The sequence below is a fragment of the Crocodylus siamensis genome, chromosome 1 (genome assembly GCF_052110815.1).
Source record: "Crocodylus siamensis isolate JL-2025a chromosome 1, ASM5211081v1, whole genome shotgun sequence".
NCBI classification, from domain to species: domain Eukaryota; kingdom Metazoa; phylum Chordata; order Crocodylia; family Crocodylidae; genus Crocodylus; species Crocodylus siamensis.
In genome coordinates, this window is record NC_143395.1 from 124744373 (window position 1) to 124759517 (window position 15145).

Consider the following 15145-nt stretch of genomic DNA (forward strand, 5'->3'; position numbering starts at 1 on the left):
TCCGGACCTGCAGGGAGTGAACCAGAAAAGCCAAGACTGCAATGGAACTCCAAATAGCTACAAATATCAAGGACAATAAAAAGTCCTTTTTTAGATATGTGGGGAACCTGAGGAAAAGTAAAGGCAACTTTGGACCCCTGCTAAACCAGATGGGACAACTGATAACCAACACCCAGGAAAAAGTCAACTTGCTCAATGGGTACTTTTCATCATTTTTTCACCAATCCCAAGGGATGCCCCTGCCCATTATGGTTTGGGAAGGCCAGGGTGAGGGCGATTCTTTACACTCCATCAATGCTGACCTTGTGAAGGAACACCTTGAAAGGCTAGATACCTTCAATTCAGCCAGCCCTGACAGTCTACACCCCAGGGTACTCAAGGAGCTGGCAAGCATCATAGCTCAGCCCCTGGCACAGATCTTCAAGAACTCCTGGCGCTTTGGTGAAGTGTCCGAAGACTGGAAGAAGGCCAATGTGGTGCCTATCTTCAAGAAAGGGAGGGAAGTGGCAAACTATAGGCCCATCAGCCTGACCGCTATCCCGGGGATGGCCTTATAAAAGTTTATCAAAGACATCATTCTTAACAGACTGGCCGATGGCAACATCCTGAGGGATAGCCAGCATGGGTTTGCTGTGGGTAGGTCTTGCTTGACCAATCTTATCTTCTTTTACAACTAGGTGACCTATTATCTGGACAAGGGAGAAGAGACTGATGTCATATATCTTGACTTCAAAAAATCCTTCGATCTGGTATCCCATGATCACCTCTTAGGAAAACTGGCCAACTGTGGCCTCAGCTTCACCATGATCCATTGGCAGGGGAATTGGCTCTGTGGTCAGACCCAGGGGGTGGCGGTTGATGGAAGTCAATCGTTGTGGTGCGCTGTGACCAGTGGGGTCCCTCAAGGCCGTCCTTGGGCCTATACTGTTCAACATCTTCATTAATGATGTGGACACTAGAGTCAGAAGCGGACTGGCCAAGTTTGCTGATGACGCTAAACTTTGGGGTAAAGCATCCACACCTAAGGACAGGAGGGTTATCCAGGCTGACCTTGACAAGCTCAGGAAATGGGCAGACGAGAACCTGATGGTGTTTAACACCAAAAAATGCAAGGTTCTCCACCTTGGGAAGAAAAACCTGCAACATGCATATAAGCTCAGCAGTGCTACGCTGGCTAGCACTGTGGAAGAAAGGGACTTGGAGGTCATGACTGACCACAAGATGAACAAGAGCCATCAATGTGATGCTGCATCTAGTAAAGTAAGCAAAATGCTGGCTTGCATCCATAGATCCTTCTCAAGCAAATCCCAGGACGTCATTCTCCCTTTGTACTCGGCCTTGGTGAGGCCGCAGCTGGAGTACTGTGTCCAGTTTTGGGTTCCGCAATTCAAAAAGGTTGTTGGAGAAGCTTGAGAGAGTCCAGCAAAGAGCCATGCGCATGACCAGGAAAACAGACCTTATGAGAGGCCAAGAGCTATGGGACTCTTCAGCCTGGAAAAGTGCAGGCTCAGGGGTGATCTGGTGGCTGCCTGTAAGTTTATAAGAGGTGTTCACCAGGATCTGGGGGAACGTCTGTTCACCAGAGCACCCCGAGGGATGACAAGATCAAACAGTCACAAACTCGTCCATAACCACTTCAGGCTGGGCATAAGGAAAGTGGTTCAAGCACCTACTTTGAACATCTTTAAGAGAAAACTGGATGCTTATCTTGCTGGGATCCTATGACCCCAGCTGACTTCCTGCCCCAGGGGCAGGGGGCTGGACTCGATGATTTTCTTACGTCCCTTCCAGAACTAATGTCTATGAAATCTATGACTCGACCTGGCCTGACAGCCCACTAGCATGACTTTGGACAGGACTGGAACTCACAGCTCCTGTCCAAAGGTGCATGCTAGGTGGCCGGACCAGGCTGGGTCATGTTGGGCCAGGCCCATTCTCCATGGGGGTAGGCAGCGATGCATGGTTGCAGGGATGCGCCTACAATAGGCCATGGCACATGACCCTGATTAACAGTTAGCCCAACTTGAAGAAACTTGTTCTTCACTGGTACAGACACGGTATGTTATTCACATTCCCCTAGGTCTTTATGAGGGACAGGTCTCCCAAATCCTATATTTATTCTTGTGTATCACCCTATCTCATGCCCACTCATATCTCTCTGTCAAGTTGTTCATCTTTGTTTGTTTGGTTTGCCAAGTTCATGCACCTGCACTCTCATTAGTAAGTACTAACTTTTACATTTGTATCTACTGTTTTCATATTCCCTTCAGTGTCTTTTTGCCCGTTATTGGGTTTTAGGTTTTTTTTCTTTCTTACTGGGACACCCAGTGGTCAGGAGGACCTTTTCTCTCCTACTGCTTCTCAGCACCATAACTTACTATAGTTTAACATAACTACGGGCTAACACAACTGGAATTCTTACATGTAGTACTACAGCTATTTACTGTGCATGTTAGGTCAACAATGAGAACTAATTTCAAGTTGCAACCCAGGGAGCAACAAATGGCCAAGCCAGCGCATAAGCTGAGTTGAATACTTCTTCCTCTAATGTACAGGATTCCCTGCTGACATTTTGTGAATGCTGTGGTAACTATGAAATTGTGAACTAAATGACATAAAGAATCATAAAGCCATCAAACAAGCATATTGACAGTTCCATTTAAGCTAGATAAACCACCCAAATTGCAGTCTCAGAAGGAGACCTGCAAACATGCTTAAAAGCCCCATTCAGAGAAGAAATCCAAAACTACATTAAAATAAAGTATTTTTGTAAGTAAGTGCCAAAGTTGTAAATAGGGAAGAGATTGTCCAGCAGTCAGCAAGCAGGCAAAAAGCATCTGCCAACTAGCCACACATCTGCTGAATTCCCACCTGCAGAAAAGTGCAGGTGTTTTGGGTAAAGGCCAAGTTTGAGTCCTGTGCAGCTCAGAAAAAATAAGTCACTATTTTAAATTGGCATGAAATACAGTGGCCACTTCTAAAGTTAACAGTAAAGCACAGTTTCTTACTCTCCAGTTTGGAAAGAAGAAGGTTGAGGGGGGATATGATAGAGGCCTTTAAAATGACAGGTGTGGGCCAAATAAATAAGGAACAGTTGTTCACCAAGTCCCAGAATACTACAATTATTGGGCACACACTGAAATGACTAAGTGACAGGTTTAAAGTATTTTTTTTATGTAATATATAGTTAACTTGTAGAATTCATTGCTGCAGGAGGTGGTGGATGCAGACAGCACAGCCAGGTTCAAAAAGCAACTGAATAAATGCATGGATGACAGATCTATTAACGGCTGTTGAAGAGAACGGGTGGGGATATTTCCTCTGGCATCTCTAAACCAAAAATGGTGGATGCCTGGTAGAGTACTGAGTAAGGAATAGGTTATTCTAGAGAGACCCAGTTTGGTGCTCTCCCCATATAGCATGCACTCCTGCCACTGTCAAAAACAGGATACCAGGCTAGATGGACCACTGGCCTGACCCAGTCCACGTATGTTTTTAAATTCTTAGTTGGTAAGAGGGTGAGAGAAGAGAAGCACAAGGATTTAAGCACTGGATTTAATACAGTGCAGCTCCACTAGTCCTGACAAAATCAAAGCCCAGTCCAAAACTGACATTGGAAAATAATACAGCTTTGCAAAACATTTAAGATTTGGTCGTTCCACACCTTTATGCCTTTGGAGCTCTTAGCGCTCTTGTTCTCTTATACACCACAAACAAAGGGCAATAATAATAAAACAGCTAATTACTGAACACAAGACATTTATCAAAATTTAGCAAACAAATGTTCCCACTCAGCAGGTCACTTGCAATTTATTTAATATATATTTTCACTACATATATAGTAAATTACTTTCTTTAAAAAAACATGTTATTACCATCTCCCAAATACAACATTACTGAATAACTCAAGCTTATTATTAAGTTAAAAGGTTACACATTTATCCATTCAGCAGTTATAGAAAAATGAGAGTTCTTCAAGAATTCCAGTTACAATAGCCAATACAAAAGGATTTACCGTACAAAGCATTACCACAGAATCTCATTGATCCGAATCCCTCTTAGCTAAAAAAGTTTACTTCTCAAAAATGGGTAATGTCACACTCCACATGTTTTACAATGTTCAGTTCAAGTCTGTCCAAATCCTGGGTATCCAAACTAATTCCATATGGCCCAGGTCTGTTCTTAACAAATAAGAACTCTACTGTATTTATATTCTGAAGTTTAAAAGACAGCATCAGCAGAATATGTTTCTTTAAACATTGTTTTGGGCCTGTTTCAGTCTGAAATGCTCCCCTGAAAACACATAGGGCTTCAGGTCAAAAATGGTGCCAGGCCTTCTGTGCTGCTGTGGATCCTGAACCTGACAGCGCAAGTCTGGCTGGCTGAGGCTAAGCTTCAGAAACTGCTCTTCCCAGCTCTGTGTCCTCCTAGATCAGGATGTTCTAATATGGGAATGTCAAAGGTGGTTTCAGCAGACAGAATTTTTATACTAAGCTCCCATGGAACTTCTGAGGTGCATTTCAACTTGTTTTGATTTTGTGGCTTTTTACCATTGTAACTGTATGATCAGGCAGATTCGTCCCACAAAAGAGAGATATTAAGTGATTCCCTAAACAGTCTCTGGTGGTTCCCCTACCAACATCAGCCAAGGATTCCGTTAGCAAAGGGCTGCCTAGAAGCCTCCAGCCTACTCGGGTGTTTGGTTTGGCAGAGGTTGAAGATCCATGTCTGCAAACTTCAACACAGCTTTGTTAAATCAAGGCCATAGCCAGGCTGCTCTTAATTTTGTTTGGATTCTTTTATGGCTTAAAGATAGGTGGCTGAATACTGGCAGTCTTGTTCTAAATTACATTTATTTCTCATCAGTGATATTAACTGTGTCATCATGACATTGATCCAAAACACTCAGGGCAAAAACAGTCCACACAATACAAGACAATGCTGCTGGTTTTCTACATGAAGTAAATAACTTCACACAGGCCTCCACAAGTGCAAAATATTTTGCTTTGAAGTCCTCAGTGTTTCTGATAAGAGCTCTGGGAATGTCCTTATTTTTTCCTGCCTTATTGATATGCTCTTCCTCCTCCACAAAATCTCCTGTCATAGCTACCATCTTGTCAAGGACTGCATAAATGTCTTGCTCCAATAGAGCTTTTCCAGCACTATTCTTTAAATCAGCTAAAAAGCTCCCTACTGAACATCCGAGCCAATGCCTCCAGGAATTAAGAACACTGCCTTCTCAGTGTCCCTAAATTAGGCAGCCAGAAGTTAACACGTGCGTCTCCTATCCTAGATCTTTTATTTGAAAGAGCAAAAGGCCTCCCCTTGACCTAGCCAACACAAACTAAGCTGAAATAAAACAGTCTCACATTAGGTCAATTTTTCTATTATCTAGAAGTTCAAGAGCGGATATGATTAAAACAGAACTGTGCAAGACTTTTTTTTTTTTTTTTAAACAAAACTAGATTAATCTCCCATTGTCTCCTTTCCACAGGATACCGTGCCAAAGATCAGATTAGGTGATGATATCTCCTCCTCAGGCAGGAAACAGTACTGGACTTGCTAACATTCCTCAGTCCATGAAACAAAAAGGCAAGTAGAACAACCAAATTGTAACTGGTTATCAGTCAAAATACTAATCTTGAAGAACACAAGGCTCCTGTGGACATTGACTTAAGGGAACACAGTTGAGGGAAAATAAATATCTGTCTTTACATATAATTACATATAATTTACATAATTTAGGCAATTGGATGCAGCTATAAATGTTAAATCTGTTATTTGATAAGTGGGATTTATTAAAAAAGAAAGTTTAAAAAATATTCTGAATCAAGCAATCAGGGATATTCCCTCTACATTTTGTTTTAATACCTAACCATGAACAAAAGATGTGTACTTCAAGAGAGCTGCTTGTTTGCCAACCCAATAATCATCTTCTTGGTTAACTGTTTTTGATTCTCTGTACAGGATTTTTATCCAGGAAGTATAGTTATTTCAGTCAAAAGAGCCAGGACCCTTGTAACAACCTCTCCAGCTGGGAAGATACATCCTTCACAGCTCACCAAATCATGTTCCACAGAAATAGCTACAAAATACTTGAAACTTCCTCTTCCACTGTATCTCCATCCTCTGCTGGCCAAACAATTATATAAATTATATAGAGGCATGTTGACAAGCAAAATTAATCAAAGCTGATTCTCACCTTTTAATGCCAGACTTACAGGACTGTGGATTGGTGCACATTTATTTTGAATAAATTTCAGCCATAAGTAGTGCAGACCTATGCAGATATGCTGAAAGCCACACTGAGATCATATTTTATTAATAATATAATGTATTTGCAATTCTCATCTTCTCAGAAGTTTCAGACAAAGGATTTTGCTATGTGTGCACACATGGCAAAGAATTAGCTTCCAAGTTCTCTTGCAAGTGCATCCTGAATGAACTTTAAAGTCCGCTGGTACAGGAAAGCATCCTTCTTCTTTGGCTTACAAATGTTTAGATGATTGACAGCCACCGGAATTAGATCTCCTATACCTAAATCTGGACCAAGAAAAATAAAAACCACTCAGAGTTCAATAAAAGAGAGCATCCAGATTTTTTTTAAAAAAAAACTCTTGCATTAGTGGTTGCTTTTCCAGAAGCAGTCAGCTCTTCTCTGTTTAATTATTTTTCCTGAGAATAGGTTATGTTTTTAATGGACCAAAAGCATTTTAAATACACTGCCATATTAAGCAAGTATGACTTCAAAGGGATCAAGGATCTGTGAAGGCAAACACTATTGCTAAGACCTGCTGAAGAATCACAACTTCTGCTTCTCTACTGAGCCAGTTAGCAGTACCCACTCTCCAATGTAATCAGGGCTGTAGTGAACTGAATGGGAGCTTCACCATTGGTTTCAAAGCAGCCCAGGATGTAACCTGCAGTGGGTGCGTCTACACATGTGATTTAATGCCCATTTTTTAATGGGCATTAAAATGTCACAAAAACTGTGCTCTTTAGCTAATGCACATTAAAATAGACTAAAGAACCTTCTTCTAGTTCCTCATGATGGAGGGTATTTTTACACACACAAGCGTCACAGCACCTGGTGCTTTGCAGCGCTGGATGCTTTTCATCACTTGCAGTTGTAAAAGTGGCAAAATACACATCAGTGCTGTGAAAATGGTGTAGCGTGCTTTTGAACTAAAACACATAAGAAGATGTTTTAGTTCAAAAGTGCACCACTGCCATTTTCTGCACACTGACACGCATTTCACTTCTTATACAACTGCACTCGGTGCAACACAGTTCACATCAGCTTGTGTGCAGCTCGTGTGCTCCGAAGCAGTGGATCTCCAGCACATTGCGGGACAGAAGGGTATGTGTATAAATGCCCGGAGGTACTATATTTAATGCTCATTAACTAAAGCACATTAAATGAGCATATAGATGCACCCAGTATCTGCATTTCAAAAGTATCTAATGGAATGTGGAAGGCTTTACCAATTGTCAAACTTGTTCAACTTTACCATAATCAAATAAAATCTTTATAAAAATATTTTGATATGAAGATTAAAACTAGGGTGATTTACACTTACATATTCAAAACAGCATAAAGGCATGTTCCCTATGATGGCATAAACTCCTAAAAATGGTGCTCCATTTCCAACTCCTTATTTACACTGAAACTAGTTAAGACGCATACGGTTCCTCACAGCTCTCACTTCTAGGTCAGGTTATGCTGAGATTGGCAATTTAATTCTATTTGCAAGTGCTTGAATTTTCAGAGAAATTTTTCATTGTGCCTGAAGCTTCTTCTTGTACATGACAGGCCACTAGAGTGGTAGAGTGGGTGTGTGAGAAAGCAAGCATTGCTTGTCAGCATAACCACTGAACAAACTGAGTACCACTAGGTGTGGGAACAGTGTAAGGAGTGCTGAAATTTCTAAGTGCTACTTCAAAAAAAGGAGAGCACTCTGCCAGCATCATATATACAATTCTTGCCATCCTGCTCTACACAACTCCTTGTGCCTTGATTGTTTTTGTATTTTGTTTTTTTCTGGTTTAACTCTCTAATTGTCAGGCTTCATTTAAAATACAGGCATACCTCGGAGATATTGCGGGTTTGGTTCCAGACCACCGCAATAAAGCAAATATCACAATAAAGTGAGTCACACGAATTTTTTGGTTTCCCAGTGCATATAAAAGTTACGTTCACACTATACTGTAGTCTATTAAGTGTGCAATAGCATTATGTGTAAAAAAACAATGTACATACCTTAATTAAAAAATACTTTATTGCTAAAAAATGCGAAGTGAGCAAATGCTGTTGGAAAAATGACGCCGATAGACTTGCTCGACTCAGGGTTGCCACAAACCTTCAATTTGTAAAAAAAACGCAATATCTGCGAAGCGCAATAAAGCAAAGCGCAATAAAACGAGGTATGCCTGTATATATATCAATAATATTTTGCCAAGTAAACAGGTAAGAATCAGTCCTTGCAAAAATCTCACTAGGCAAGTCAATCCTGTATGGGAAACCCCCAAGCCATGAAGTAACATTTGAAATCTCCGACTCTGGACTACAACAAGTTCTATATGCTGATCATAAATTACACAAACCCTACATTTTTTGCCTTTTCACACACCATCAAAAATAAGCAAGTCAAGATTTTAGGATTATGAATTAATTTTCAACACACAACTGCTTCAGCATACATCTTCTGACTGACGAAGGACATGGATGTAGAACAGGTAGAAAAATATATTTGTGTACAATTACTTTGGTCAGTATTTGCCAATTTTCTTTCCTGTTTTTAGGGTGGCTACAGCTGGGCTTTTTTGTTGGCTAGTGAAAATATGCACATGTCCATATTAGGCTGTAGGAGTTTTAATCAGAAGAACAGATGAGAAATATAAAAGCAAGGCCTGTATTCCTTTAGTAAGTATGCACTGTTCAAATGTGAAAAATGTAAGAGAGATGCCTTCAGATACATGCATAATTCCCTTTGACTTCAACAGGAGGGGCACACATGTATAGATACAGGAATGTAATCAAGTTTAAAAACTTGTGAAAACTTTGTAAAAGGCACCATCAACAACTTTTCAAATAATATCCTATTAAATATCTTTTCAACTACTACTATGATAGCATCCTTCCCTATAGCAAAACACAAAAAAGCAAATAGTTATTTGACATACTTGCTGATTCCACTGGTACCACGTGCAGTTTTACCATGCTCCCTATGTGTGTAGGTAAAGTTTCTGCAAAACTCAACACTGGAAACTTTTTATCCTTGGCAAATGAGAGAAAGTCATCATTCAGTTCTTTAAGGGCAGGAGAGTCTGAAGAAAAATGGAAAATAAATATTGCAGTATGTGTAAACTCAGTCTCAGAACTGAAACTTATCTACACTAATTACGTAAGGAATAATTTTTGGCAAAATGATAACCTCAAATAAAAAGTTGTAAGACCCTGTGTTCAATTTAACAGGAAACTGGCTTATGCAACTCTGTCATTTGATCCTACACTTCCATAGCAGATAAAGTATCAGAGAATCATCAGAATAGGACAGGAAGGGACCTCAGGAGGTTAATCTGGTTTGTGCCTTTGTCCTAAGGAAAAAATCCTGCCCAAATCATTCCTAACAGATCTTTATATTCTTCTTCCAGTGATGGACATTCCCCAACTCCCTAATGATTCCAGTGCTTAATTAGAATTTTTTTCCGTACCACTTAACCTAAATCTCACTTTTTAAATTAAATTTAATTTACTTCTTGTCTTATTGCTAGTGAACATAGTGAGTCATTCATAACTTCCCTCTTTGCAGCAACCTTTCATATATTTTAAGGCTGTTATGACACTCCATGACAAAACTAGAAACAGTACTCCACCCGAGTCTTTAGTGTGAGAATGGAAGAACTATTTCATGTATCTTACATATGAGCCTACTGTTTATATATCCTAGCATGATGTTGTCCTTTTTTGCATAAGTCTGACTCATTGCAAGCACAGTACCTCATATACTTTGTGTGGCACTACAATACTGAGATCTTTTTTCTGGAGAACTGCTGCCTAACACAGTTGAGAATGACTGGCATTTATTTGTGCAGTCACTTATTCTACCTGTCATACTTTGCACTTGTCCATACTGAATTTCATTCCATCTATTTCAAGGTGGGTTTTTCTCTCCCTACAATTTGTCAAGCTCATTTTGAATTCCAGTCCTGTTCTCCAAGTGCCTGCAACCTTTCTTGACTTGGTATCATCTGCAAATTTAATGAGTGTACTCTTTATTTCATTATCCAAGTCATTAATGAAAACACTGACTAGTACCAGGCCCAGAGGAACCCCACTTGATACATCCTTCCCATTGGAAGTGAGACACTGACATCTACTCTTTGAATATGTCAACCAGTCACATAGTAACCTCTCCCTTTTTTCCATCTGGAGTTAGACTATATTTTCTAAACTGGTTAAAAGGATGTCACAGAGACAAATGTGAGACAGATGCATCACATCTACTGTTTCTCCACTATCCACAAGACCTGTTACCCTGCCACAGAAAGAAACTGAGTCGACCTGACAAATCCAATCTGGCTGTTATTTATACCCTTGTTATCTTTTAGATATTTATCTATTTATCAATAGATTTAATGTTTGGTTATTCTCATATCTTTAAACAGAATGGAGCTGAGTGATCGATAACTCCTTGATTCTCTCTTTTCCCCCTTTTAAAAAATTGGGGTTAAGTTTGCCCTTTTCCTATGTTTTCCACCCATATTGCACATTCTCTATTCTACACTAGTCTAAGTTCTTACCTCTCTTCAGTGATGCCAATTGTGTTAACCATCTGAGTACAGTTAACCTTTCAAGTGAAGGTTGAAGAAAAAAAAACCTTAAACATTTTGGCTTTCTAGGTATCACCTGTTCTTAGCATCTTTTCCTTATTGTGTAGCTGACCAATTTGTCCTTGTACTTCTTCTTACTACCAATGTAAATATAAAATCTTTTCTTGTTTCTCTTCATGTCTCCTGCTATTTGTATCTTATTTCCTGCTTTGGCCTTTCTGATTTTGGCCTTACCCCCTTTATATTCAGACTTAGTAATTTCACCTAGATTTTAATTTTTGTTCAATTCCTCCTTGAGTTCCAGGTCCTTGAATAACTTGTGATTTAATCACCTTGGTCTCTTCCTACTTTTTCTACCTTTCCTTCACGTTGGAAAAGCTTGTGCATATCTCCTAATTATTGTTCTCTTAAGAAACTGACAATGCTCGTGAATTCTTCATTCGCTTACCACTGTTTCCAAGGGGATCTTATCTACCAATTATTTTAGTTTACTGAAGTCTGATTTCTTGAAGTCCACTGCTTTTATTCTTCTGTTCTCCCTCCTTTTTCCCCACCCCCAAGAGTCATTTTGCCATCTCTGTCACCTAAGTTACCTTCCACACTCAGATTCTCAACTAGTTCTTTCATCTTGGTGAGGTATACTACAGAGGAGTAACATACTCCGTTACATGTCTAAACAGTTTAGCCTACTCTTCTGTAAATCTGACCTTAGTTCTCCCTTCCCCCCAATCAGATGCAGCAGATAGTTAATCCATGTGACAGACAGTCCTAAAGATAAGAAGAGATGTTGCCGTTTTTATCTATGAACTTTCAGAGATAACAGAAATCAGCAACATGTCATGCTGCTGGTAAGAGTTAAGGAAGTAAACATACCTTTACTGAGTTCCTTAACCTCTGCAGAAGGAAAGAGAAGGTATCTAGCATTTAGTGAGTATTCAGCCAGTCGAGACCCATGATGAGGTACACTATAAAATATGATGCCTCGGGTATTGTTTACAATTTTATCCATTTCTGGGTTCTTGGAAGCATCTACCAGCATCTTTTTGACTAGAAGACCTAGCAACAAAAGAAGTTCACTCATGCAGGGAAGTAAATCACTGTTAGAATAATGATCATATATTAAATATGAGGCAGGCAACAATATTCCTGCCTCAGTTAATTAGCTTTCTAGTTTGTAAAGTCTGTAAGAATATGCAGCAAGCTGTAAGAAAGCAGAAGTAGTAAAATGTCAATATATTGTGTCAATCCTGTACTCCAGACTTACTGAGCTTTAAATGGCACTAGAGACATGTTGTAAAACTGATACAAGGGGAATTTGCCTGTCAGTTCTCAATTTCATGATTAATTTATCGTTTCAGCTAAATTGTTTGGCGATCATTTGTGCTGTTAACCAATACAAGTAAACACCAGAGCTCATTAATGAAGTGCATGAGTTATGCAGTATAACACATTAAGAAAATATCAGCTCAGTTCTCCATTTTCAAATGAGCAGTTGCAAATACCTAGGGCAGGGGTGTCAAAAATGCATCCCATAGGCTGAATCTGGCCCACAGAGCCCTCTCATTCAGCTGTCAAAGTTGACCCACAGGCAGTATGTGGGGCATGCTAGATAGTCCCATGTGCTGCCCACTCCAGACCATATCAGCTCCAGCTAGATCCAGCAGCACATCCTGGAGTGGGGAGCTCTGGAGCAGCTGGAGCAGGACCACGCTACATGCAGTATCCACTCCAGGACATGTATGGATCAAACATGTGGGGGATGGTCTCTGGGTCCAATTTGGCCTGTAGACTGGCTCCATGCCACTCACACAGCCCACAAGGCCAGATAGCTTTGCCTTGCCACACCTGATCTAGGGCAACCAAACTTGTTTCAAATGTGGCTATTTGACTAATTTAACTGCTCATGTTAAAAAATAATCATGGATAATAAATAGCTGATCTATGCCAATGTACTTACCCCCCATGCTATGGGACACCCATACCAAAGGTCTTTCTCCAATACCAGCAGCTCTAAGCTTTTTGATAAGTTCATTGCTTCTATAAGCAATAGATTTCCTGCAGAAAAATAGGATGGAAGTATAAGTATAGTATAAGCAGAAGGAAAGTGAACATAATAAAGGGCAGCTTCAGACTGGAATGAAGTTTCAGTGCATCAGTACTGTGATAAAGGGAGTTAGGCACAACTTATATCAGCTACTGGCCTCACTCAACTGCCATCATCCTCACTGGAAATTGAATACTGTACAATGAAAACCATGCAGGACTGTTTCCAAGGAACTGGAACTGAGATAATTTTCTAGCAATAACTACTTGATTTTGCCTTACAAAAATTCTCTTTCAGCTTTAGTTTAGTGGTATACGTCTTGTTAAGTGTTAGGACTTCAAACATTTTTGTTCACATATTATAATAATAAAAATAATTCTTTATTCACTTTATGAAAGCAACAGAGCATAAGAAATGCACCTCTCTTGAAGCAAAATATACATAAATGTGAGACAAACTAATACTTTGCTGAAGTGTGCATGAAGTTTGGGGCAATGCAATGACAAGTCAGTCAAGGTGTGAACAGATAAACAATTACACTGTTTTAAAGAAGTGATTTACTACATTTCAGCTGAATCTGCTCTGTTTTGTTTCTCTACTTCTAACTCACCTAAGAAGAAACCAAACTTGGGCAGCATGTTCTAGAATTAAACAGTTGGGTAAGTTACTATGGTTTAGCTTCATTTACTGAAGGACAGGAGCAAACAGATAAAACAGAGCAGATAAAATGTAAATCCCCCCCACATTAAAACAGCGTAAATGTTGGTCTGTCCTGGCCCTCTGCATAATTTACCTAGAGTTATTAAAAATAAATAAATAAATGATACTTTGTCCTTTTCAAAGAATAATGCTTTACAAGAATGCCAAAGCATCAACTCCATTTTAAACATGGATAAACTGAGATACAGAAATGGTGAACTACTTGCTTAATATTAACAAGACTGTGACAAAGCAGGAAAAAAACCTGTGTTTTCCAATTCTCAGTACTGTACTTTACAGCATAACATCCATTTTCCTTACAGTAGAGGCAGGTTAAACACAGAAGACAAGATAAGGTGAGAGTTTGGAGTATTAAATAAGCAATGGTAAAAATCAGGATACTGGAGATGCTGCTGTGCACAAAGATCTAAATTACAGCTACATTTAAAAAGTCCTATCCCATCTATTCTCAGCACGGACAGTAAAGTTCACATTGGTACAGCACACATGAAAGGATACCCAAATATACCTTTTTAGCTAAACACAAAGCTTTAAGAGAGCTGTGGAGACTGGATCTTTTTGAAAAGTAAATTCAAACGGGCATTTGGGAATTCACAGCTCTATGGGGACTCGAAATATTGTCCTATGAGTCCACAGCACTTCTATGACAGCTTTGTAAATTCTTTTTTAAAAAGTCAGCTAGCATAGCTATGAAGGGTAATGGAAGGGCTAGGTTTTGACTGTTGATACACTTTAGCAACCCCTTTCATCCCTTTTGTTTTTTAGCATTCACATGAAGCTGTTAAATATTCAAATACTGCATACTCTAGTGATCTTTCTGAACTCAGTTTGCTGCATTTTATCAAAGCAACAGAAATTGCTACACAAATAGAGACATTTTATTTCCTTTTACTTACTTCCCTAACTTCTTACACAATGGGCTGAATTTTTTTCCATGATGTATGTAAAGCAAAATTCTCCCTTAAGCTCTGATCCTGCAAACACTTTCCTGAACATAAAAACTTCAGAAACAAACACAAATAAACACTTATACAGATGTTTATCTATAAAAACACACAAGCACTCCCAGCTAAGGATATGGAGCTGTGCACCTACTTAAAGTTCTATACATACATAACTGGCTTAAAGGATTAGGACAAGGACCTGATCCAGAGCCCAGTCATCTCTACAGAAAGAAAAGAAATTTTGAGGCTAGGGACAGAAGTTACACATAAACCAGTAAAACTGATTGGAAACCAGTTCAAAATCTGCAACACAACAAGTTCAGTACACATAAACTACTTTAAAAATAGCCAAAACTGTTTTAAGATAAACCTGGATGGATCTAGTATCAGACTGGACTGTTTTAGTTTAAATTGGTTTACTGAACTTCTATCCCAGATCCTCTCCAGATTCAAGTTAACTTTCAGTCCACCAGAATCCCAGGATGCTTTGCATCTCCCCCCCTCTGCCCCCATCTCAGGGTGGGTGGGCTAGAATTGACTCAAGCTGTCTGCTCCAGCTAAGCAGAGAGGTGTGCTCTAGCACTCCCCAGGTTCTGACCTGGGC

The 15145-nt window shown here is 39.6% G+C and overlaps 1 protein-coding gene across 3 annotated transcripts in view; it reads right to left on the minus strand.

Annotated features, from left to right (window-relative positions):
• Window positions 1-3651: 3651 nt before the first annotated feature.
• SERAC1 (serine active site containing 1) overlaps window positions 3652-15145 on the minus strand; it is a 53149-nt gene continuing 41655 nt past the window's right edge. For all 3 annotated transcript variants that reach the window (XM_090042072.1, XM_090042080.1, XM_090042090.1), the window contains exons 15-18: window positions 12791-12888; window positions 11707-11889; window positions 9184-9327; window positions 3652-6543 (exon numbers count right to left, since the gene is read on the minus strand). In XM_090042072.1, coding sequence (XP_089898198.1) covers window positions 6407-6543; window positions 9184-9327; window positions 11707-11889; window positions 12791-12888 — 562 coding nt within the window. In that variant the 3' untranslated portion in view covers window positions 3652-6406. The remainder of the gene's footprint in view (window positions 6544-9183; window positions 9328-11706; window positions 11890-12790; window positions 12889-15145) is intronic.